Consider the following 27,147-nt stretch of genomic DNA (forward strand, 5'->3'; position numbering starts at 1 on the left):
GTTTTTGGATATGCTGTGGCTCATTCTCAAGAAGAATATTTATATAATCTATCTTTTATTTTCCACAGAGAAACTATTAGGGGGAAAAAAAAAAAAAGTAAATTTTCATTTAGATAACCTTTACTGAAAAACACTGTGGTCAAAAGCAAAATTGTTTTCCATACACTCAGACTGTAGTCAGCTGTGAAATTAAATGATAAATAACTTCCTTATTTGTTATGTGAAATCAACTGTACCCTAAATGTAAATGGAAGCACATTCATTACAAAACAAATCAACGACTAACTTGCTGATATAGCAATCCCTCACAACTGCACATGCCAAATTACAAAATGCATCTCCTTCACTTGAAGCAATTCAGAATCACTGCGCAATTCAAATTGCAAATACCAGGGGTGTCCATTTTTGCTTTCTCTTGGGTTTTTGAGGGGATCTTGTTTTGGGTGGGGTTGATTGTTTTGTTCATTAAGTACTGGCAAAACATTTTAGAAAACCAAAACTTGCCCTTATATAGGCCTGATATTCCTTTACCTTAATTTCTGCTGGTTTATAATAACGTCGTGTTTTGTCCTCCAGCGCTGTTCTGTATCCATCTCTCAGAAATCTCTTAAACCCATACTTTCCTTTCAATTTTCTCATAATTTTATCTAGTGTTTGAGTGAACAAAACCTCATCATCCAAAGCAAATGCAGGATAACTAAGACAGGGCAAAAGAGCTGCATCTGTATTCTGTAGGAGTGAGAGAAATAGCACATTACAAATTTAATTAGATCTCTGACAATTACTTGATGCACAAAGACTGTTTAACTTACTAAGTGAAATACACATTTGGAACATAACCTTATCTTCTTCAAAATAATAGTACTAATATATTAAAATAGTGTGCAAAATACAACTTCCAAAGATGTGTACGGATAAACTACAAACCCAATATTCAGATATATGATTTTTTAAAAGAGAAGTCATTTGACTCAAAATCTGACCTACTTGATAGTCTGCAGGGATATGTGAATACATTCTAGAACTTTGTGTCTTTGGAAACAAAAAATATCCTCTGGGTTACTCCTGGAGGAAACACAAATATTTGGGTATCCCATGCTCAAAAAGAATCACAAACATTTTATAAAGGTGCAATGCTAAAAAGTAACTATGATTAAATCATCATTTCAAAAAAGCTTTTTCAAAAGTATTCTTCAGGTGCTGTAAAAAAAAGATTATCTGATTTACAAATAAGGTAATAAGGGGACAATTTCAGGAAAAAATATGAGTAACATTACTCAAGAACCATGTGCAAATGTTATGAATTAAAAACACAAGAAAAACTACTAACTGGTCATCACTACTACGGATAAGTTCTAATTCTGGTGTTTCTGTAAGGTTAAAACTACTTTTTTGTGTCATGCACTGTTTTGTTATTCCTTTCTGCTGATATATCTAAGATATTCAACCATTTAAAATAATACAATTTTTTGCCAGTATCATTATCATGAACTCATAAAAGGAAGAAAAAGGACACCAAGATTGTTTCTATAGCATAAGTAACTTATGAAACTAGCTTCTGTTGGAATATTTCAAGTCTCCAGCAAATAATAAACAGCAAAATAGTTCTAGAAGACCATTAGACTATAAAAAAGCAGCTGACAGTGCCTTTTATTTTAATTACCCAGTATTACAACTCTGCTATAATTCTTCTACACAATGAGTAAACTATTAATGTTGAAAATTAATAGTCTGTTTCATGAACAAAAAAGCTATTATGTTCCAGAATGAACAAAAAAGAAGTAGAACTCCATTATCACTCATTTTAAATTACTGACTTTCAAAACCAAATTTACCTTGATGGTACTGCTGAAGCAGATTTTAAAAAAATGAATCTATACTTATGTCACATTTACTCACTGAGGTTACTTGTTTGTAAACAGTAGATTATAATAAGAAATCTTCCATATTCAGCAATTTACAAAAAGCCAACTTGAAAGGCTTCTTTTCTAGACAAAATAATGAATTAAAGCTAAAATAAAGTGCTTCAATAATGCAGGCACTGAATGTATAGTTGAAACTAGGCCAAAAGAAAAACAATCACCACGACTGCAAATCTTACTTAAGTTACCGCAGAACATTATTATTTTAAATTTTAAAAATTGTTTAGAAAGCTACCAACAACCTACCATTTTAACCTAAATATTCATAAAAGAAAGAATGCCATTGTAATTACACTTCAGAGAAACAACTACACCGCAGTGACATTTAAGAAGCAAAAACTTAACATCTTCCCAGCAAATTCTTATCTTTATTAAGCAGAACACAATGGTCATCAGAGAACTATGAATTATGTTCATACCTATTTATTTTCTCCATACTCTGTTGAGGTGAATTACATTTAATTACTTACATGAGACCTTGACTCTCGAGGTAGCAATGAACAAAGAGTCTGTCTGTTACGGTTATGGGCATCAAAATCCACAAATATAACAGACCAAGAGCAGCCCTGTAAAAAGAACATCACATTTATTTAAGGGGAAGGGAAGAAAGGTTAGCATATCCTGGTGAAACTAACTAGTTTGTTTTATTTAGGTTATGTTGCAATAGTCTGGTAGCTCGTAATTTTCATCAGAAAATGTACCTCATCATCAAGTTGAAAACATTTTGAGTTTTCAAACGTATTTATATATAACCAAAATTTGATGGTTTTATCTACCCATGATTATGAATTATATGATTCATTCAAGCTATGAACTCTACCATTAATTCTTGAAAAACAATGACTGTATTAAGGACAAGCAAAAAAGTAGTTCTCCCTCCCTGTGACTGCAGGAAATGTTCCAAACAGTGATGTTGCATATTTCATTAGAAGTCACTTAGAATATAAATAACTGGATATTCACCTGAGGTACTGCTTTGGAAAAGGACTTCTATAGCAAATACAAGTGACCTGCTTTTCAGCTACTGTATAGTCAATGCCATCAGCACCTACTCCTAGCAAAACCCATTTCCTAGTGAAATTCTGTAATTTCACAGTATATCGCTGTCAGCTTTTTGGTACTTCCTGAAACAGAAAAATTCCCATAGCTGAAATACTGTTTAAACAGAATCAACAGCATTTCAAGGTATCAGCAGGCAATTTCTTGGAAACTCAATCCAGGTTGATAATGAATGGATATCTTCATATATGTTATAATTGATAATGAATCTCAGTATCACTATACCACTGGAAGACACAGTCAACACTGAATTCGTTCTGTTACTGTCTTAAATACCATAACCTAAGTTCTCATAAATTCACAAAATTTCTCCTAAAAAGAAGTCAGTTTCTTTGGTATACTATTCTTTTAGGAAGGCTGTTCCAGAACCTACCTGCTTTAATTATTAAAAACTTCATTTTCCAACTAAATTTCTACATAACTAGCTAACCATCCTTCTTCTTGTGCCAGTACTAGCATCCATTCATTTGGCTTTACAAACAGACATTTTTTCTTTCTACTCTTTACTCACACTCTAATTATGCATAGCTATTATACAAATACTCAGCTTTTGCTTTGCTAGACTAAACAAAACATGTTTTTCCACTGTCCTCATGGAAAATAATCTCTCTGTTCTCTTAATCATTCTAGCAAGATATACTGAATAGAACTGAGATAAGAATTCACATAAATAATCACATTTACTTTGATGATTTGTTATTCTCCTATTTTCTTCTTAATCTAGATTTTGATTATTCACAAATCTCTAAATTCATCTACAAACTCTGAACACAATCTGTCTACATATGTGAACATGCAGTTTCAAAATATGTTCTTCAGTAAAGGATTCTTTGGGGATTCAAAAGCAGACTGATTTGCACTTCATAAAACCACAAGCATCTTGTTTTACAAATGAACTATTTTTCACTTCTCTAAAGACTGTACAGTTCTGTAGTAAGGACACCTTACAAAGGCTTGTTTTTTTTTAATGCATAACTTTTTCCACAAACTATTGATGACACTATGACTAGGTCAAACTTGAAATGGTGTTCATCTTGACACTAGCAACCCATTTTAGTGCATCCATGCATACACCATGCACTTAATTCATTAGTTCATTAACTCACATTGCCAGTAAACACACATCCTCCTATGTGGTTTTTTTGCTGATATGTAATTTTTCCTAAAAGGTATTGTAGCTAAAATGGAAATCTTACATTAATGATACAAATTCTAAGCTATCTGTACTCTCTGATACTCTGAAACCAGAGGTTTGGGTTAATGATATCAAGCCCACAAGATAAAATAAGGTGCAGTCCTTTTAGTACTGATGATTCTGAAGTGATTAAGTAAAAACATGAACTGCATGCATTCAGTTCACACTGTATCCTAAATGTAAAAAAAAAAAAAAAAAAAAAAAAAAATCAAGCCCACTTTTACAGGTTTTTTTTACTTTTACATAGGACGATACAATGATATGAGGATCTGGCTACGATCAATGCATGGCTCACAATTCTTATGCCAATATCATACATATTACCTACCTTACAGAGATTTATAACTATGGTTTCAGAGATGCACAATATATTGGGAATAAAAGTATCCTATGCAAGCATAGGATATAAAGCAAAATAATAAGAAACTAAATAGCTTATCTGTTATATTAAAAATTCTCTTCTCAGTGTGTAAATAAATCTTTTAGTGAGGGAATATTAAGATTACAGCTTGACTGTATTTTTATGCTTATAACTCCTACTTTTAATGAAATACTTCTGGTATGATGGAGATGAAAATTACTAGCATTTAAAAACCACGAAAGAACTTCTTTTTACATCAAAGCATGTAAAATTCAGGTTAAACAAAAAGCCAATCATTTTTCAGTTCATAATTGTTCTTTATTTTATCTGGCACCTAGAAAGTATAGCAAAGGATGCATTAAAAATATTTGAACATCACTGAAGCAGTGCTTTGTTACACAACAAATGGTAGTACGATTTCTTACAGAAACATATTAATTTTTAATGTTTTCTATAATTCAGAGAGGGAGGGAAGGAACAGTTCAATGCGAGTATCAACAATAAGCAACCTTTATTTTGTCTGCTCTGTGTGCATCTACGAATGCACAAGAAAACTGACCTGTCACGATATACTCAAAGATATATAACACAAACATGCGTGAGAGCACAGTTACAATACTACGTAGTTGTATTTATTAGTCTCTTTCAGCATCCACTATGTGAGAAGAAAAATCTGCATGGAAAGGCTGAGCAGTCTGTTGTCCCCAGCAATGATTTATGCAGGTTACATCAGTGTAGTTGCAGGTGCAAACAAGTTTCTCTTGAGGGGCTCAGCAGGATCTCTCAAAGCTACTGGAACACAGCTGGAGCTAAGCACAAAGGCAAACTCTGCCACAGACTGAAGGTCAAAATGGTTTCTGCTTATGCTAAATATCTTGGAAATAAACTCTCAAAGCATTTAAACTGGTTTTGATTCAGCAATTTATTAATCTATTTCAGAATTCAGTAAAAAAATAATTTAAAAAAACCCAACAGCAGCTACATTTACTGCTGCTTGAGAATGTTGTGAAGGTAAAGACAGTAGATAGATGTTTTTTCTGAAATATTGATAATGTGTGTATAAATGTCTGATCATTATTTAAGATCCTAACTATCTCCCAGTTCTTAAGGTGTAACATCAGCTTTTAAAACATATGTAAAGTCAGCCAAATCTAGAGAAAATTTTTGGAAACAGTGTATTTGCATAAAGAACACTTTCATATTTCTCCACTCATACGCAAACAGTCATCAACATTTCCTGAGGAGTGGACTCTAAACAGAACTCTATTGTACTACAGTACCAGTACAAATATGTAGATGAAAAAAAAACCCAAAACAACAAAAAAAATCCCCCCCAAACCCCACCACAAATAGATATCCACAAAAATGGCAATGGATGCCTAAATCTACAGAGTCAGAAATCCCTGGAGGATCTCCTGTTTTATGCCATAAGACAAAGGTTTAATAGCAGTAAGTGGTATACCTTTTCATCATCAGTAGATTGTACTTCTGTGTCAGTTGTTTACTATTTAAAACAAATTGTAATTTATATTTTTCATCCCAGGCATCTGAAGAGCTCTAAAAAGTTTAGTTTAACAGTTGTTTTTAGGTGAATAAGCTATAAGGAAGAACTTTTTGTCCAACAGTGCTAATAATTGTTTTACATGTCTGTTTTGATCTATACTTTCTGTTTTACCAATAGAAAAATGGAGACACAAATAACTGAGAATGTTTTAATAAATCAAGCAGTTCAGAAATGAACTTGGAACAGAATTTGGACTGTCTCTCAGTAACATCATTATAGTTGACCTAGCTTATACTCATTAATTCTCACAAAGAGCACCTAAGAATTCCCCTTATTCACCGTTTATCATTTTACCATTTTTAACTTCTCTTTGTTGTACTGTCTTCTTTATGGCAAATCAGTATATTTAACCAAGTTTCTTGCAGAGGAATATTTGAAAACAGACAAATATTACAATCTGGAAGTCAGCTCCCTCGGACTTACAACACAAAGGAGAGCACTGGTATTACAGAAAGAGAAAGAAAGAAAGAAAAGTCCTACCTTGAAGCCAGCAAGAATATATAGAAACTTTACTCAAAATATATACAAACAGTACTTCAAGTTCAAATGGATCATATAGTGCCTATCTTCAGAAAAATTAAGTATAAAAATATGCTACTCATGTAAATGCATGTCATTTTTTTAAACTAAGTTTCAAATGTTACTCCACCCTAAGAAGAGATAAAATGTGATTCATAATTAATGTTTCCCTTCTATGAAATACAGACATTTGGGCATATGAATAAGGTTCATCAGTTACAAGTCAAAAAGGATGAGAGATTCCAAGAAAACAGTGCAATATGGAAAGCTGTACTCAGTGTACTGAGCTCACCACTTTGTGACTAACCTATTTCTCCCTTCCACACAATTTACAGACAAAACTCACCAGCAAGTTTTATAACTATTTCTACACACACTCAATTAATGCTATCCAACTTTCTTTTTAGCCGCACTCCTACCCTTCACTTCCATTCATTAACAGAACTGGTAGCTTGACTATGACTTATCTCTTCCATTTGCACATTTTCTAGACCATTAATTTGGAAGAGTATTCTTTCATTTTAGCTATAGACTCCTTTAGGTGTAACACCTAATAAAAGATCCACATAGAAGGAGAATACAAGTCAGAGACAAAAATCTAAGAAAAGGCTTGCTTTCTTAATTGATCCCAGCCATGTGAAAGGATGGGAAAAGATTTTACCACTATGCAACATACTGAAATGAAAACTCAGCAAAACTGTGGAATTATGTACAACCAGCTTGTTTAAAGTCTTGATCAAAAGCCACATGAAGAAGACAGAAGTAAGGTAAGGCTTGAAGGTAGAGGTATACTATATTATGCTTAACCAAAGATTATGTCGTTTTTCAGAATAAGCTGCACTTGGTTCAGATTTTTTTTTAAAAAATAAATTTCTTCATAATAAGGACACTAATGATTTTATCAGACAAATTTTGTAGCTGGCACAGGAGCAATTAATTTGCAAACTATCTATTTTTAAAGCTGGAGTCTAACAGTGCTAGATATTTCTAAATATCCTCTGATCCACAGTGTAAATCATTACTGCTAAAAAAAAAGGAGAGAAAACAAACATTTTTATTACCTGATTTCCAAAGAGATTGAAACCATTAATTGCTTCTAAAGCTGCTTTTGCCAGCCCTACAGAGCTGAGGAGAAAACAAAACGACAACAAAAAAACAGAGGTGTCATAATTCAAGCCCAGGCTAAAATTTAACACATTTGACAGCTTTCAGAGCTATGATCTTTTCTTAATTTGAATTTTGTGCTTAACCTTTACTTTAATAAAATGATGATGCAGCAAACTTACAGTTGTTTGGCAGTGGGTTGGTGTTTTTTTTTTTTTAAAAAAAATACTTTTCAGCATTTTTACGTCTTCAGGTATCAGAGACCATCTGGAAAAAGCACTTCTGCTCTCACCTTGCTACTAGACATCTGGCATTATGTATTTCAAGGTCTTGCTAATAGTGTATTAACAGAGGATTTACTTCAGTGCAATTTTTCAACCCAGCGCTCAAGCATTAAACTTTAGAAGACTGATTTCTGACTAGCTTTTGATATAATAAAAGAAGTCATCAATTTGGATTCAGAAAAGGAGGATTTTGTGATGTCAACCATATAGTGAAACATCTTTTATTTCACTTACTCCATGAATAGTATCCATCATGAAGAAAACAAGACCCAGAAATACTACCAACAAGCTTCCAAGCTAGCAAGTTCGTTTAAAGACAATAAGCACTAAAATCATTAATCATTACAAAATTTTTAAATTATAAACTAGAATATAATTTATTACTCATATGAAAACTATACAGTACATATAAAAATACACAAGACAACTTTTCATTAAAAACAAGGACTTTACATTAAAAAAGTAGTCCTATACTTTCCTTGTATTTTTTAAAAAAAAGCATTCCCTCTCAATGCACACACACTTTTGATTATTTTTTTGAAGAAAAGCTCAAGATAAGCTAATAGAAATCTACATGCATTTGACAGTTTTATATGAAATTTGAAGTATGACAGAGAGCAGAATTTTGAAATATTGCTTTAAATAATACATAATTACAGTTAGGCCAGCTTCACATGCGTCCATTTACTGCAGTAAGGAGCTAAAGCATTGACATACACATAAAATGCTAAGTTTTTGCACACTGATTCCAAAATTCTAGATTTTAAGGTCACAGGGCATCAAAAAGTAAAATATTAAATGAGCTAGTACCCAACAGTGCTAGAGTTAAAAAACTTATTACATAGCAGTACCAGATTTCTGACAGTTCTACTATCGAATACAAGCATCTAAAGTAGGGAAAGGTCTTTATACTGCTTACTAAGTGGTGATGTCAAAGTATAGGAACTAGAAATACTACAGAAGTCTAACTAATAAAGCAGACACCTTTTACATTCTCTTAGGCAATCTGGTAAAACAGACTGAGAGCATCCAGTATAACAAAACCTAGTATTATTCTCCCAACTTTATTCATAACGCTAAAACTCAGAATTATGCCTTTGTCTTCCCTTAACTACAGTGTCTCTGACCAATGCATCTTTATCTGTCTCTGCTTCATTTCTATATAAACTACAACAGTGATTTATTGATTTTACTGACACGCCATATGCTATCCCTAAATGTGAAGCTCCTCCAGAATCAAGTTTCATCTTTCTTCCTCACTACCCATTCCTTTAGATAGGAGCTCTACTTTCCAAGTAGCTGACAATTTGAAATACGTTTAGTCAAAAAACAATAATAAATGTGACAATAGAAAAGGAAGACTCCAAAATAACAGTCAAGTATAGATGTCTACCATGTAACCTTTAAAAGTTAACAAATCTCAAGACATATAGCAAAAGGCTGAAAGAAGAAAAAACACAATGAATCAGGCTGACATGACAAAAGATTCAGAGTTAAAAAAAGACCGTAAGGGTAAACAAAAGTGACAGAACATAGTACAAGGACATAGATCAACACTGCAGGAAGAAAGCCTCCAACCTTAGAAAGATAAAAATCAGTGGAAAGAAGAAATGAAAGGTTCATCTTTCCGTAAAACCTTCCCCTCTAAGGGAGAGGAAGCTGTTGACACTGTCTGCAGCTAACAACCATTTAGATGCAGCTACTGAGTATTTTCCAACTGAGCACATTACACAAATTTGGAAAAAAACCAAAACCAAACAAACACACAATACCAAAAAAGAACTCCCAAACATCTACACTGCTATATATAGATACTTGAAAAGTTTGAAGATTTACAAACCAAGAAAAGTCTGGGACAAACAGAATATAACAATTAATTTAATAGTTTATTTATTAGCACAGCAATTCCTTGAAACACTTTTTTTAAAAAAGGACAAAAAAAGGAGTTAAAAGTTTATATCCTTTTTTCTCTAAAACTGATTATCTACCCAGCCAACCACACTTTCATTTTCCTTGCCATCTTTTGTTTGGGATAAAAAGTACACAGTACTGCCATCCAAGGAACAAAAAAGATAAGTTTGTCATAGGATCCATGTGCTCAGATAACATGAGAACAGTGCTGGCACAGAGATAGTCATGATTGTGAAAAATTAAAGCATCCTTACGAGCCTGAGGGCCACACTCCGCTTGCCGGGAAATAATAAAATTAACAAATTAGGAGTATGTACTTCTTGAACAAGACAGCCCCATATATTTTATTTATAAAAATTAATGAAGCAACACTACATTAGAAAAAAATATTCAGAAAATAATCACCAATAATTCCCAAGTTCTGTGTAAGAGGAGTTGTAATAGTATAGACAAACAACTGAACTATCCAGCCTAAAGAAACCTTATAGGAACCAATTTGTCAGAAAACTAAACTGGGACTGTACTTTACTATACTCCATGCAGCATTTTTACCTTACTGTAAATAGACTGATTTGTACTATTTATAAACACAAAATGTCAAATTTCAAATGTTTACTAACTAGTCCATATTTCAAAGATGGGATCCAATTATGAATACACAGAAAATATTGAAAATAGAAAAAAAAAATTCAGTGCAGAGTTATAGATTTTGTTTACTTTAAGTACTGTTTTACCTGTGTTGGTTTTAATATTAGAAGTACTTTAGACACTGATTTCAGACTGTATCATTCTTTTTAACTATTACCAACAGGTTTATAAACTTCCATCTTTCTTTCTGAAACATTGCCAGAAATAGTAGTCATGGGATTTAATTCTAATTGGTTCAACAAGAGAAAGCTGATTAGGGTAACTAAGTTCTGCTCAGAGCAGCTGCTATCAAACAGTGGTGAAATCCCCAAGTTCGGTTATCATCTGCTGATGAAAAGTTTTTGGTACTGGAGAATGTGATGAAAGAATAAACTGAATTCACAAGTGTTGTGAATATAATTATTTTTCTGGCTTTGTTTCAAATACCTAAACAAAAATGTAATTGTTCTAACAATTGCTCTATTTTAATTATCACCTAGCATTGCTCAAACAAACTGGTGTAATGACTCAGAACAGAACTTTTCATAGGAGTTAAATATTATTATCAAACTGCATACATAGAAAAAGAAAATCATAGAAATCCCACACACTTAAAATCTCATATTCTTCTGCGCCATTCCAAATAACACTTCTAATATCAACAGTCAGATATTTTCAGAGTGAGGAAAAAAGTTACTAAAAAAAGGTAGAGAAGTAATAGTTGTTCAACAGCAACAACCACTGGTATTCAGATACTGTAAAACTACTCACTCTATCTACAACATAGGACAATACTGCTTGAAAAAAAATGAAGACAAGTATAGATTCTTTCCTTGAAATAATTTCTATTTTACATACTCAGTCATTCCACAATACTACTTACTGTAATTAATCAGTATTCTTGTACCTCTACTATTCAAAGCCCCTGGAAACGTCAGTACTCTCCAAAATATTACTTGCAAATGAGATACTAAATGTCTCAATATTAAATACTGCTTTCTTTCCCCCATCATTTAATATTTCTTCACATTACAATGGTATATCAAGCATTGCCTTCACCATATATAAAGTGCTACTTAGATTACTAGAAGATTCATGAGTAACTGACAGGTAGAAGTTACTTTAAAAAGTCTGAGAACAGCTTCTCAGTATCAATACAGTATCAAGTATGTCTTTAAAAGACTGAACAATCACACAACACAACATGCTTCAGAACTATGATCACATTTCAGAAACTTGTTTCATTCCTACTGATTAAGGTCTTCCTGTTGGGCAAATTAGAAAAGAGACTTTCTAATAAATGTTATGCTCATGTCTTTCTACAGAAAATACATTCTTCATACTCTACAATAACAGAAAAAATGGACTGATTTAACAGTATGAATTAAAGGGAAAACTATTTTAATAAATATGTTCCTTCCTCCACTCAGCAGTCTACTATGAACATGCTGTGTTAACCTGCTGGACTCCATTCCCAGAGAAAAAGATGCTTACTTGGAGATGGCCCCAAAACAAAGCCCAACCCAAACCCTCTTCAAATATTTCTCTGAAAATTTTACACAATCATAAGGTCATTGGTTGGAAGGGACATATGGAACCCCTCTAGTCCAACATGAAATCTCACTTGAAGCCAGATAAAATAACCAATACTAATTTAAGTAAACTATAGCCTCATCTAGACAAGTTTCAAAAACCTCCAAGGACAGAGATTCTGTATCTTGAGTATCCTGCTCTGGTGCTTCACTGCGTTTCAAGCGGAAAGGTTTCTTCTTAAAAGCCACACCGAACCCCCCCAGGTACAATCTGTAGACTTTACTGTAGCTGCCTATTATTGTGATTTGTCATGGATTATGAAGAGCATCTCGCAATCATAATACTATGGGTAGCATTTGACCATGATCCACATTTTGGGCAGGGGAAGCTGAGAAACTAAAGAAATTACACTTCCAGCTTCCTAAAAAAGCATTATTAAATTCATTTAAACATCATTCGTAATTCCCAGTAATTTTTGTTAGATTTACCCTCTCAGTAAAATACCTGAGGGCAAACACTAAAATTTGCATATTCTTTGCTACTGCTGATCAAAACACACCTTAAAGCACATACATCCTTAATTCCTCCTCCCATTCACAGTTTCTTGCCTCCATCCAAGTATTCCAGTTGACTGTGCAGTTCAACTGGAATATCAAACACCACAAGGGATGTTAAAAAAAAAACAAACAAAAAACCAACAATAAATCAAAAAACAATGCCAGAACAATAGTAATTTATTAACTAGACAAAACAAAACAGAACAAGGAGGACAGCACTATAGCAATATAATACCTACACTACAGAGAAGAGCAAGACTGAGCAAGGCTCTACAGCCTTACATTTGGCATATGAAGACTGCACTTCAGCAATTTCATTATTCTCACAGTACATCTGGGAGATGTCAAAGACATTTTGCAGAGGTACTCAGCAAATGCCTGGAGAACAGCTTGATCAAATGGTTACAGGACAAATTAATTTTTCAGAAGTTCAGCCGTATGGAAAGGGGATCACACTATAATAAAAGCTGTTACAAACCTTCCCTTTGAACCAGTAAGACATCAATTTGCATACATCAATGAAGACCTGGTCCACAGAGTGTTTTGCAATTTATCATTTATTAGAAGTGTTTTGAACTGTACTAAGCTAGAATACGAAGACTGTGTAAAGACTTAAAATATCTGCATCTTCTAACACAGGCTATAATTTTCAGTTATTATTCATGGGCTCCATATTACATAACACCTTCTTTAAAAAGAAATCCTCTTTCAATAAAAGACAAGAATTAACTTCTAATTTTGACTTACAATGTGAGTTTCAACGGCCAGGAGTACAGCATATTTAATACTGAAACTTAAGTGACTGGTTTGGAGTCCCTAATCGCTGAAGACATACATACGTCATTCATGACTAGGCCTGATCAGTTATAATCATCTCTTTAATTTTTAAAAAAAAATTTTTTTAGAGCTTTCTTAGATGCATACACTATAATAGGAGCATAACAAAGTATAGAGAATGTTTTAGTGTACTCAGAGCTTCCCTCGATAATATCTAAACACACCTTTTGACACATGTTCCTCTTCCACTTTTTCTGATTTACGAGAACATGGAAAATTGTCTACTGGCTTCCTACAGTGAAGTAGAGTATCAACATACACACAAAGAAAGATAAATAGGGGCAATACCTGCTTCTGTTGACCAAAATCTACTTCTTAAATTAGGACCAAGTTTTGTATTTCCTTTTGTACCAGCTCAATGATGTCTTAGATTGGCTCAGTCTATCTCATAAAACTTCACTCTTAGAAAAATCAACCTATAAATGTCAGTCTAGATTAAGACAAGAATACATGCCCATTTCCATCTGGTTAAAAGATGTTCAGTTTTCCCTGAAGGAAACTCACTCACTGAATAACCAGAGTGCTGCAAATAACAGGAAACACAGGAGTTTCAGTGTTCCTTTTGTGAATTTGTACAAGGCAAGATGCAGAAGTAAGTATATGATTCTAAGTGAACACTCATGTAGTCTGGCATTTGACAATTTTAAAGACATAGGAGGAAGAAAAAAATCCAACAAACTAATAAAGCAGGTTATATAATAGCAAATTGCAGTTTTCAGTTCTCATACTGGTACTAAAGCTCTACAAAAGCCCTGAAAAAAACAATCCTAAATTACGTGCTTTGCTGCAACGACGTGTCATTGTATCTATAGGTTAAAATACATGCCTAGATGTGAACTAAGAAAAATTATTTCATTCTGAAATGAGAACAAAGGTTCATCTGGAAGCATCACAGACTGGAATAAACACAAGTGTATTATTTCCAAGCCCACGATAATTATGATGATCAATGATATTTTAAAAATCCTAAGATATCCAAGCCATAGTCATTTTTATGATTAATAAAAATGTGAAGAAAATAATAGCAACACCAGAAAAAGCAAGTTGTCATATTACAGATTTGATTATTCAAGACAGACAGCATGTGAGCAATTCCACTGAATTGAACCGCACCACACTAATATTAAAATTTTGTGACCATTCCTAGCTGTCACACAGGACAGGGGTCACAACACCCAGTTATGTGTAGCATCTGAAGAAACTGGAAAAGAACTTGTGCACTAGGCTATCCTCCACAGTGTCCAGCATCTTCCTACCATCACAGTGGAGATGAGAAAATATAGACTCATGAATCAATATCTTAAATCAGGATATTCCTAAACATTTTAGTGAATCCAATGTACTGCATGTGCCTTAAGAGTCTGAACTGATCTGAACACAATTTTTAGAAATATATGCATGCAGCTGCACATAATTATTGGAATTTGAATACTCAAATAGCTAAGCATCTATGCAGTTATTTCAACATGCATATGATGATGAAAAGAGGATTCACATTTTCCCAAAATACGTGTCAGTCTTTAGAGAACCTTAATTCAGTTCAAATAGTATTTTAACGCATTATTATTTTTAACTCACCCCATGAATTCATTTTATTCATATCGCATTTACTTGCTTTGACTTAAAGAGCTACATTTGCTCACCTACCTTGAATGCAGCTCTGGACTGCCATTGTTGTATTTACTTCCTCTTTCCCAGACACCAAAATCTGGTACCCGATAGGCTCTTTCCACACAAAACACAAGATTTTGAATGAAGGAAACCTATAAGAAATAAATAAAGAAAGAAGGAAACTGACTGAAAGAAAATGAAAGCATAATTTTCTTCCGTTCATTTTTTCAAAAGTACAAAGTTGTTTTCCTCAGCTATCCTAATTGTGCCTTGCATTCTTTTCTCCCCACCCTACTCCACCCCACCCTGAAAATGATATTCCCAAGTTCAGATATTCTCTTTAAACCCAGTTTTTCATCACAAAAATTAAGAACTGTCCCACATTAGGTGATGTGATTTATGCAAAAGTTCCTGCAAAGGCAAGGATAAAAATGATTTTATGTTCAAGAAACATATTTGAAGAGCTCCAAAAAGGCAGCATTTCAATCTTTAGGTTTCTCCTAAAAACAACATGAGAGCAAAAGAAATTAAATCCTACAAGAATAGGACAGAGAAATCTTGGTGCTACTTCTTAATTCATTTTAAGATAATTGATATGCCAAAATTTTATTATATTATCTTATCTTCAGACAATATGTACTTATGCACAAACTCACTCCTTTATAAACACAAATAAAACTCAGACCAATTTGTTATAATTAAAATCTCTTGGATCAACTGAATACTAAGGTATTTAAGGGTATTTTAAGGTATTTAAGGTGCATTTAACTATAGCAGAGATTTAAGCAGATACTTTTTCCTCATTTACTGTCGAAAGACATTTGAGTTGCTCAATTGTAGAAAAGTCAAATTGATGATAAGTTTTACAGTTCGGAGAGTCCACAGATTAGAATTTGCAGGAAATTTACAACAAACACAAGATTTACAGTGGTTCATCCACCAAAGCAGGGATTTTATCCCCTCCCACCCAAATTATTCTAGGGGATTCTGTGGGAAAAGAGAATATTGCAATGGCTATCGCACAACCATATTGGTGAAGTACAGGAGGATCCACTTTACTATAATCAAGGGAATTTATTTTTTTTAACGAGCAATGAGATAAAACATAAATATTTTACTGAAAATTACATTTTAATGTATCTACTGTATTATTACTGTAGTATTACTGTTTAATGTATCTGTATCTGTTTTGTCTTTTTCTTGCCATTTTTTTTTAAATCTTAAAAAGTTACTATTTCAGTTACATTCTTTATGCTAATACCAGTCCACCAGTGATATATATAATTCTATAGTTCCTTCTCTCTCTCTCTCTCTCTCTCTCTCTCTCTCTCTCTCTGTCTCTGCTAAAATTTGACTGTAGGGTGCTCATGTACAATTATCTACGCACTAAATCTCTTCATAGCTAGTAGTTTCATGGAAACAGACTGTCCCGCGTTTTAGATATGCCCAGTATTATTCATTGCTGTAGTTTAGCATTTGGTTGTATTAAAATGAACTTTCTCTGGATGAAGTGAGAACACCCAGTGATTAAGAGTATGGCTTCGCATATCTCAATCATTAAATGAATTTTAGATCCATCAGCTAAGTGAAGAAACAAAAAGCATCACACAGAAATATATGAGCTTACTGATGACTTTCTACCATTTATGATGTTCAGAATACATGAAAAAAATGCTCCGTTACAGATATTTTATGAGACTAACTAAGGGTTTGCAGTTAGCAGATTTACAGGCAGCAGATAACTGGTTACAAACCAAAAATCTTCATAGAGCAATCTTTCATATTATGGGCATGTAAATGCTATAACCAAGGCAATGCTAAAGCACTTACAGAAATTATGGATTGTCTATGTTAAGCTTATTTATCCTTCTGGTCAAGCACGTGCAGAGCAAGGTGTAATAAAGAATACATGCAGCATGGATGACTTCAAATAGTAGCGTTACTCTGTTTTATGTGTAGATAACTGCTCTCAAATTTATTCACTTGCACAATCATTTACTGTTCTCTTTATTATGGATGTAAAGATGTAATTAAATTAATTTTTCAACTGCAAACAGATGCAACTAGAGGGTAACTCACTGACAGCTGCCATGCCTGACATCAAGCAGCCTGGTATACAGGGAGTGTCTCGGAAGCCAGGAGTTCTGTGTACAAACATACTCATGCAAACAGCTTGCCAAGTATCAGCCATCTGCCAGCACCTTCCACTATGCTAGCACTGGTTCAAAACCCTCTCTCTACGAAAGGAAAGAGACTGAATACATCGTGCAATAATATAATTGGAAAGAAATATCCAATTTGATGTTTGGGTAGCAGATTGCCACATCCAAAGTGCTGCCAATGCCACCATACTAAATATTATCTAGAGACATAGGAAAACTTGCTAATTCCATAATTATGTGGCATTAGTAAGACCTGAGAATATATATAATCGTTGAAGCTATACAGGGGTTAATAGAATGTACACGTCTGTGGTAAAATAATCTTAGTAAAAATCTCCGTATTCCACAGTTTTCTGGGGTGCAGCTGCAATGAAAACTACATCCTGACATTGAAGTGGGTAACATCCACTCACTGGAGTCTACACACACGCGCTTTTTCTGTAGATTCTCTAATTAAATGCAAACATCTGGAGGATAATATAAATTATAAGTCAAGCTGAGCAAATACATAATTATATACATTTGCCTCCTCACAGACATAAAGGCGATTTAGAAAAAATAATACATCTATCATATGATCTAACTAAATGAAAAAGAAGACAAGTTGCATCACTTAGTTTTCTCATTATCTAAAGAAAAAAACATTAACAAAGATGTTCATTTTAGAAATATAATGCACATACAGTATTAATGGAAAAATCTCCCTTTTTTCAAAATAGTAGTACTATAACTGCACTTACACTTTTTAAGTCAATACAGCAATGACTATTAAACAGACCAGAGTAAATTTAAACAAATCCCAATTAAGAAAATAAAAAAAAATAAAATCTGTGCTTTCGGTTACTGTCTCAAAACATAACCCCACTTTAAAGCAGGACAGCAGGTTGTCCTGACACAATCTGTCTTCAAGTTAAGGCCATGGTGCCTTACTTAGATAAATAAGTAATAGATAAATGTAAATAAGATATTATTATCTTATTTACAGAGCAGTTAACAATCTCGCACATCTTACCATGATATAAAATCGTTTTGTTTTCAATGGAAGATAAGCAAAACTTCTTAAAACCCATAGGTTCGAATATACTTGAAGCAAGTCTTTCAGCTTTCCATAAAATTAACCTTATTATTTATTATATTGAAATTCCACTGGACAGAATGCACTGACTGACAGTTCAAAATAAGGTAAAAAGTGAGAACAACATAGCTAGAAGTTAATTGTCGTAACAGACCTTTTATTTCTTGACTTTGTACCTTTCAGAAATAGCAGGGAACTATAAAAGTTTTCAATGTCATGTTACATTCACTGCTTGCATATCTAACACTTTATTAGCTATAAATTTATTTCACCGTCCATTCAATCCATTTATCTTTTCTGACTTCCACTAAAAGTGGAGAATACCTGCAGTGTATTTCCAGAACAATTATTTTACAGTTAGCAATTAAATAAAACCAAGGAAATAAAACCAAACAAATTAATGAAGCAAGTGTTTTAACATTGGAGATCGATTTGTACCTCATCTGTGTTGTAGATAATCTGCAGCCCCGAAGAGATCATCTCAACCAAATAGAGGAGAAATAACGACAAGGCATTTATCTGAAGTAATTAAAGACAGAAAGGAAACTATAATTAACTTTATGTTTATTGGAGTCACATAAACAAACAAGCTAAATGTGATACTACTCACTAACAAAGATGGTCCCACTATAACACAGTTTTGGTTCTTTAAAAATATTGTCCTTATCTACCAATATCCTAGATGTAATGATGTAGAAAAAATCAATAGGAAGAAATGCCACAAACAAGCATTGTCCTCTAAAACTTCTGCTTGCAGTATCATTTTTTAAGTTATTTGAAATTGCGGTATTATAATGTTTTTGCTTAGGCATATTGCTTTGACCCGCAGACAATCATTTTAGTCACAAGCTGTTTTACATTTACATATATGCCAATTTTATAAGCAAGTAGAGCACCGAGAAGACAAGTAGCACACTGAATAGCACACAGCACAATCACTTTATCCCAAACTGGAATTTCAGCATTATAAACTGACAGAAGTATAATTACAACATTCAGATATGCTGTGCGCTCACAGTCCAGAAAGCCAACCATGTCCTGGGCTGCATCAAGAGAAGTGTGAGCAGGTCAAGGGAGATGATTCTCCCCCTCCACTCTTGTGGACCCCCCCCTGCAGTGCTGTGTCCAGCTCTGGGGCCCCCAACAGACAAAGGACATGGACCTGTTGGAGCGGGTCCAGAGGAGGCCACAAAGATGCTCAGGGGCTGGAGCAGCTCCCCTGTGAGGACAGGCTGAGAGAGTTGGGGGTGTTCAGCCTGGAGAAGAGAAGGCTCCGGGGAGACCTTAGAGCGGCCTCCCAGTACTGAAAGGGGCTGCAGGAAAGGGGGGGAGGGACTCTTGGTCAGGGGGTGTAGGGATAGGATGAGAAGGAACAGTTTTAAACCGAAAGAGGATAAATTCACATTAGATATTATGAAGAAATTCTTTACTGTGATGGTGGTGAGACACTGGCAGAGGTTTCCCAGAGCAGCTGTGGCTGCCCCCTCCCTGGCAGGGTTCAAGGCCAGGCTGGACGGGGCTTTGGGCAACCTGGGCTGGTGGAAGGTGTCCCTGCCCATGGCAGAGGGGTGGAGCTAGAGGATCTTTAATCTCCCTTCCAACACAAACCATTCTATGATTATATTTTTGAAAAACTGTTTTCTTTTGTAGCTGTACATAGCATTTATTCTTAACAGTAATTACCTTCAGCAGCTGTACAGATGAGCAAAATAATGTCAATTTATTAACAAATCAAAGAAAACTGCTTTTCTTACACAGAATTCTAGTATAATTGAGAATGTGTACAACTTCAATATAGAAAGTAAGTTTATCATAGTAACTTGCTTCAATGATCTATAAAACCATAATCTTAGCATATGAAATTCAGAGAAACCACCTAGGACAAAAAATTGGTTTCTCATCTGAAACACAGCAGATTAAGGTTCAAATTTTTAAAATTCCAAAGGATTTAAAGACCACTGATTCGAGTTTCTTAACACAATCCAAAAAGCACCAAGTACAGCAGTAACAGCAGACCAGCTATGTAATATATTCCCTTCTTCCCAACTGAACCACCTCAGTTACTTTGTTTTCTGTTGTCTCCACCCAGCTGAAAAGCCTCTATGTTTTGAGATTTGCTGATGACCGAAGGGAATGTGCATTCACGTTTATGGGAAGGGTTGAGTTGCCACCAAAAACAAAGACTTTGATCTATCATACAGTGCTCCCCAGGACCCAAAATCATTGTCTCCTCCTGCAGATATAAAATGTGCATTTTCAGGAAGCTTCACACAGGAGTCCAAAATGCTAACTTAGCATTCCACAAGTCATTTTTCTCAGAACATGCATTTCCTGAATCCAACACGATTACTGTACAAACTTTTAAAATGATCTTGTCACCACAAAATTGAATAATTATCAACCTACTGTCACTTCTGAGTAATTTCACTAGCAATTTCCAAACTAAGAGTACGCAGAGTTATGGAATACAAAAGAACAAGGTAATGAATGCAAAAAAGGGTCTGAAGGTAAAGAGAAGGAAAAGAGTAAATCAACACTTGGGTTATGAAAGACAATAAAACAAACAATCAATTATGCAATGAATCTGACTAGGAACAACTACAAAAAATAGTGAACAACAATTTCTAACTAGACAAAGCTCTTGACAGTGTATATTAAATCTGAACTATGAATGCAAATTGCTCAGACATAGAAAATAAGGTGGGAAATGTTAATAAAAAAATATAATATTCAATGTAAGATTACACTAAATCTTTCATTTTACTGATGACTTCAACATTTTTTTTGCCAAGATTATTTATTGACAGCCATTTGTTGTTCTCAAAAAGAAGCAACTTCATAAAAAACCTGCCATCTATCTCCACAAATCCCAGAGTTATTTCAGTACCCTCTGACCAAAACCTACCACTGAGTTATATTTCAAAACAGTCTGTCTTTTTCACCAAAAGATGCAGAAGGTATCTCAATTTTAACAAGTACAACACATCTAACAGAAATCTAAAACTGAGACAGCTACATCATGAAAGAATGGAGAAAACATTATTTAAAATCATTCAAACTTTCATTTACACGCACACGCATATTTTACCTGAAGGTGACCATATTCCTTATGGGAGAAGACCTCATCTCCAGTGTTTGCACTGAAAACGGAATGAAGACATTCAGACGGTTTGGGGTCTTGCTTAAATTGCTGAACCTAAAGGTGAATTAACAGCAAAATTTAAAATCAAAGTCAGTATTTTCAGTGTTTGGCAACCACAAATTTACTCGATAACTCAGATAATTTACAATTTCTTGATACGATCACTACGTAAAACTTACAAACAACAGTTCCTGAAACTCATCAGAAACTAAGCATACCTATACTTAAAGAATATCAATATTGAACCCATCTATCTAATCTATTTTATGTTTGGTAGGAAAAAAAAAATCTGTAAGAGACAGCTGCAGATGCTTAGTCACTCCCATCTTCTGGATAAACACCATCTCATTTTACTGGAGGTGAAATCTTCGCAGAAAGCATGTCAAAGCAGACCTCCCCAACCTCAAATTCACAGATCTGAAATGTACATATAGAGTTCTGATCCATAAGCTCTCAGCTGGATCACCCTGTTTCCCTAGCAGAGTACTATGAATTCCAGCTACTCTCTCACATATGGGGCAACTCCCCTCCACCCCTTCCTGGCCTGTCCTAAAGAGCCTGCATCCATCCATCTCAGCATTCCAGTCACTTGATCTGTAATCCCATGCCATCATAGCCCTGGAGCTGTACTCATAATTCTAATTCCTCCTTTTTGTTCCCCATGCTGCATACACTGGTGTCCAGGCATTTCTGAGGGCACCCAAGCACACCGTTTTCCCAGAGGGGTATGAGAGCTTTCTTCTTCGTAATGCTGTCCCATCGGTACATCCTTATTTCCACATGTACTCTTGAGACAATTCCACTTTAGTTAATACTAAGTGACTTCTGTTCACATCACTCCAGGCCCTTTGCTTGTGTACCCCATCCACCACTCCCTCACTTGATTGTGCTCTCTCACACTCTCTCCTGCTCACTATTCCTAGTTTAAAGCTCTCATTGGAGTGCAAGAGCCCCAAATTTTTGTTGGGAATAATAGCTTTAATAATTTTTATGAATCATGATCCATACAATTTAGTAATTATTATTGTACCATTTGACAATGCAATAAAGGTTTTAAAACAAAAAATGTATTATTATTGTTATTAATAATTTTTAAGCCTTATGGGTTATAGACCTACAAAAGTGTTCAGAAATTGCCACATCTAGATCATGTAACAACAAATGAAAAGATGCAAGAGCTAAGAATATCTAGTATAAAAGAGTACATGAGAAAACAAAGATTTATTTTAGTGAGCACAGTTTGTAACAATCAGATGTATAGTGAAATGTTTACAGATACTAGGAGACAAAGCTGATAGCTGAAGAAAAAAACAAAGATCATAGATAGGAAGAACAGTACCCCGAATTAAAATTACTTTTTATTCATGGACACTATCACTGGACCTCAGAATGAGCCTCTATGATACAGAATCTCTTATGAAGGAGAAGAAATGCAAAATTTTAATAATGTAAAATTAATTACTAATACAAGAGGTTAACAACAAAGGCGTGAAATAAGAACTACAGTGGTTTTACAGTAGTTTTGATTCCTTTTGTGTCATGAAATAAGATGTCTGCTACCTTACAAAACCATTTTAGAAAACAATCTGGACTGTCAGAGAGCTGCCAATAGCACAGAGAAAGAAAATCAAATTCACAAAGAAAAGAATTAAGATAACAAAAGAAGATCCTTCTCCATAATTTCTCAAGTCATTCTATGCTCTCCAACAGTTTTGGAATCTTCTGACAATAATTGACAGTACTTGGTCTGCATTTCACATTTTCAACACCGATCTTATATTCATGGGATATTCTTTTCTACCAACAAATCATACATAGCATAGCATGTGCCCCAGAAACAAGAAAGTGAATACAATTTTATAGAATTATGTCTAGTCCATAAACGCATTCAATACATTTTAGGTCATAACTCGTATGTTCGTTAGCAACAGAATATAACATCTGCAATTTTTGTCACAAGCAGCAGTGTCTATTCAAGTCATGCACTGGGCATATGTAATTCATATTATTAAAAATTATCTTCTTTCTATATGAGACTAGCACATACAGAGTCTCTCAGAATAAAGTCCAGTTTGACTTATGTCTGTTAGGTACCAGAGACTGTTTATTACTACACTGTAGGAAGAGAGAAGCATTTATAGTAATCAAGGCAAAAACTGACAACCAGCATGTGACATCTGTGTTAAATGCTCATTATTCATATCTGTACTCATCCTTCTCAAAACAAACCACTGCATGTCAAAGAGAAGAACAAATGTAACAAGATCAAATTAGGGCAATATTATTTAAAGATACGAGACTACAAAGAAACAGACTAAGAAAACTGAGAAAAAATATAATGTCAGCATAAATATAACTGGCAATACACTCAATTTTATTATTATTATCATCATTGATATGCCTATGGACTTTACATTTCAGTTTGTGCGCTTAGAATAAGTGATAGAAGCTATGTGGCAAAATGAAAATTACTTTTAATAATACAGTTAAAAGTCAGTGACATGAAACTTAAAATAATCACATGGAATATAGATAATTAACTACCTTCAGAAATACTGCTAACCACTATGCAAAATTAACGCACCACATATAATTTCTGATAAAGAAAAGCCTTAAATATTCAGAAATATTCAGAGTATACTCACAAGAGGATTACAGGCTAAATAAATCAACTGTATTATAACGTAAGTAAATTACTCTGTTTCCTTATTCAATGTGGGTTGCTGCCCTTCTGAATTTGCATCATTAAGTCAAAGAATACTGGAAAGTGGCTGCTAAAGAAGCCAAGCAAAATAATCAAAACAATCACCTAGGTAAGGGGAATGAATGCAAATGTAATAACCAAGTTAACAGTGCAAAGAAAACTCTCCAGCCTTAGCTAAAAGAAATTCTACATCTTTCCATTTAAACACTAAAAAGACATTAAAAACCCCCAAATTACTAATGGTCTAATGTTAAAACAGGATAAATAACTGCAGAAGGAAACCAAGGAAGTTTCAAGTACGCCCTTCGCAAGTTTACTTCACAACACGCTCCTGTGTTCTATGCCCTAAACCAGTGCTGAAGCCTGACAATAACGAAGCAGCTGTTCTTAGCTGGGCCACATAGTAATACTGCATTCCCCTCTCGAATTTCATCTATATTTACAGTTAGTTTTAAGTTTAATTAATCCCTTAGAATTGCGTGCTTGTGTCCACACTATGCTGTTTTACCTTATCGGCCTGACGCATGTAGCAGTAGAGAATTCCTCTCATACACTTTATAGCAGAATGCTCCAGTTCATGAGTCCTTCCCTTGTCATCATCAATACGCCTGGGTAAGAGAGATAACTCATAAAACAAATTGAAAATGCATTAGGGGGGAAAAAAGAAGAGAAGGACACATTAGTGCTTTGGAATATTAGGCATTTAACTAAGACTGTTGTATAGTAGTGCCCACATTCATACCAACATACTTATAAGCCCTACCTATTCTTCCTTAATTTTTTTTTTAAAAAAAGCAGCTTTTTAGTTTACGTTGCAACTTCCACATTCTTATTTCAAAATCTAAAAAGAAAAAAAAAAATCCTTGCTGATATTATAAGCTACTGCTCTGCACTTGAGATCCAAAACACAAAGGCAATTTCTCTTTTACTCTACAAAATATCTGCCATTCATTATCAAGCAGCCACCTTCCTGATCATGTTGATAAACTACAGCTGTGCATACAAGAGTCTGAAACTTCACTGTTCTGAATGTCCAGAAATGTGAAGTTACCTTAGTATTTTTACACTGTGAAATCAAACACAACTCATAATTACTATATTATTAAACACATATTAAAACCAATGCCAAATCCCAAGTTACTTTAACTATAAGAAATGTATTGCGTGTAAACAACCTTGATTGCTGCATTCATGTGTTCTGCCCTTTCCAGTTCTCAATTTTTGATTGAGCATTTCAGGTTGAAAATAATGTTTTCTTACATATTTGTAACTAACAACAACATCTCTCTAATACAAACATGCAAACCAGCATCATATGCTCACTGCTATTTCTCAGTCCACTTTATAGCTGTTACTAATTTGATTAAAGGTAAGTGGATGATAACTACACTGCTAACGAAGCATATCCTTTTCCACTATACTTAATATGTTAGTAGTTTATGCCAAGGTTCTGCTACCTACACTGAAAATTAGGAAGGTAGTGATAACCTAAAGAAATCATACACATCCAGAAATCATGCTATTTAAATAATAACCTTAGATACAAGAAATGTACGTGCTTTCAATTACAAAGTTAAATAAGGGGGGAAAAAGCAACCCCACAAGAAATAAAATCTAATAACGCAAAATGAATAGGTTAAGAATTTTTTAAGCAGTAGGATTTATTCTCAACTTTATCATAAATCCAAAGAGCAGTAAGAAGCACATGTAAAAGCTCTTAAGTTTTCATGTTACATTTTTCTTCTATTCACAACAGCGGTGTTTGGTTTTTTAACATGCTCTCAAGAAATGTAGCTTTTATGAAAGTGAACAGCAGCACTGGCATGAGTCAAGCACAGTAACTGGCATGTGGCAGATAACATAGCCTTCCGCATGAGTCTTGTATCTTGGCTCATTTCAGAGTTTAGCCATTCACTTCATTTCAATCATTAACCTTTCCCATCAAAGAAAATTTGTTGTGCAGCATCTGAAGTTCAGGACCCTGTTCTGTTCTGAGCATACCTGGAAATAACACAAGCTATTTATATCGCCACACTGCCCTTCCCGCAACCTAGAGCAAATTTCATGTATTATTTTCTGATTCTACATACTGGAAATTAAAGACTGAATAACTTGGGCAACATTATGCCATGCTCTCTTCTGAGTTGCTGAAAATTCAAAACAATCACCTCTACCCCTTTAATTCTTCCTTCTAAATTCTATTTTTTTTGTTTTCAAATGCTTTTATTTCACCAACAGAAAGAGGAATTAAAAGAAAGATGTAAAGATTTCAATATAAGAAATGAAAGTAATAATTACACATTCTGAATGTTAATTTCTTTATAACTTTTGCTCATTTCTCAAGATTTTGAAACCTGTTAGATCTCAGCACAGCATCTCCAAAAGTAAACACAGATCTCTACATCTTCTCTTTCAAAATTATCCGTTTATAACAACATTTCCGAGAAAACAATTTTAATAACTGATTCTTCAGATTGGTGTCAGAGGTACAGAATCTAAAGCAATAAATGGAGACACAAAAGAAACTCAAAACTTTTTATCTGCTAAGTAGATCATCTTTACTTCAACAGTAGCTACTCATAGTATTTCTGGCCCTTCTGTAAAATATACTAGAATTTTGTCCAAGAACATGACCACTACCTCAGTACAAGAAGCTGATTACTAAAAAGAGTAAATTATTCGGTATCTGCACACCATCTTCTTTCTTAAAAATGCTGCATTTGAGTTATCATCACTTCCGTTTGTGTTTTCCTGGGTGGCTGGGGTAGCAAGGTTGGAATCAAGGAATACTAAACCTCAGAAAGCAATTTCCATAGTTATTTGACCTAAAGGAGAGGGAATTATTAATAAATTATTATGGAAGGTAACTCTCCCATAGTTCTTGAAGTCATACTCCACCATACAAATTTCTAACCTACTGCTCTAATGAGTCAACAGCAGAAAGAAAAACAGGAAAGAAGAGCTAACAACTGACACTGTC

The 27,147-nt window shown here is 34.1% G+C and overlaps 1 protein-coding gene across 8 annotated transcripts in view; it reads right to left on the minus strand.

Moving 5' to 3' along the window:
• PHKB (phosphorylase kinase regulatory subunit beta) overlaps positions 1–27,147 on the minus strand; it is an 87,522-nt gene that overhangs the window by 47,870 nt on the left and 12,505 nt on the right. For all 8 annotated transcript variants that reach the window (XM_074913039.1, XM_074913038.1, XM_074913044.1 and 5 more), the window contains 7 exons: positions 24,676–24,775; positions 21,410–21,517; positions 18,760–18,840; positions 15,121–15,236; positions 7,682–7,745; positions 2,393–2,488; positions 532–729 (listed from right to left, as the gene is read on the minus strand). In XM_074913039.1, the coding sequence (XP_074769140.1) occupies positions 532–729; positions 2,393–2,488; positions 7,682–7,745; positions 15,121–15,236; positions 18,760–18,840; positions 21,410–21,517; positions 24,676–24,775 (763 nt within the window). The remainder of the gene's footprint in view (positions 1–531; positions 730–2,392; positions 2,489–7,681; positions 7,746–15,120; positions 15,237–18,759; positions 18,841–21,409; positions 21,518–24,675; positions 24,776–27,147) is intronic.

This window comes from Athene noctua, chromosome 9 (genome assembly GCF_965140245.1).
Source record: "Athene noctua chromosome 9, bAthNoc1.hap1.1, whole genome shotgun sequence".
NCBI lineage: Eukaryota > Metazoa > Chordata > Aves > Strigiformes > Strigidae > Athene > Athene noctua.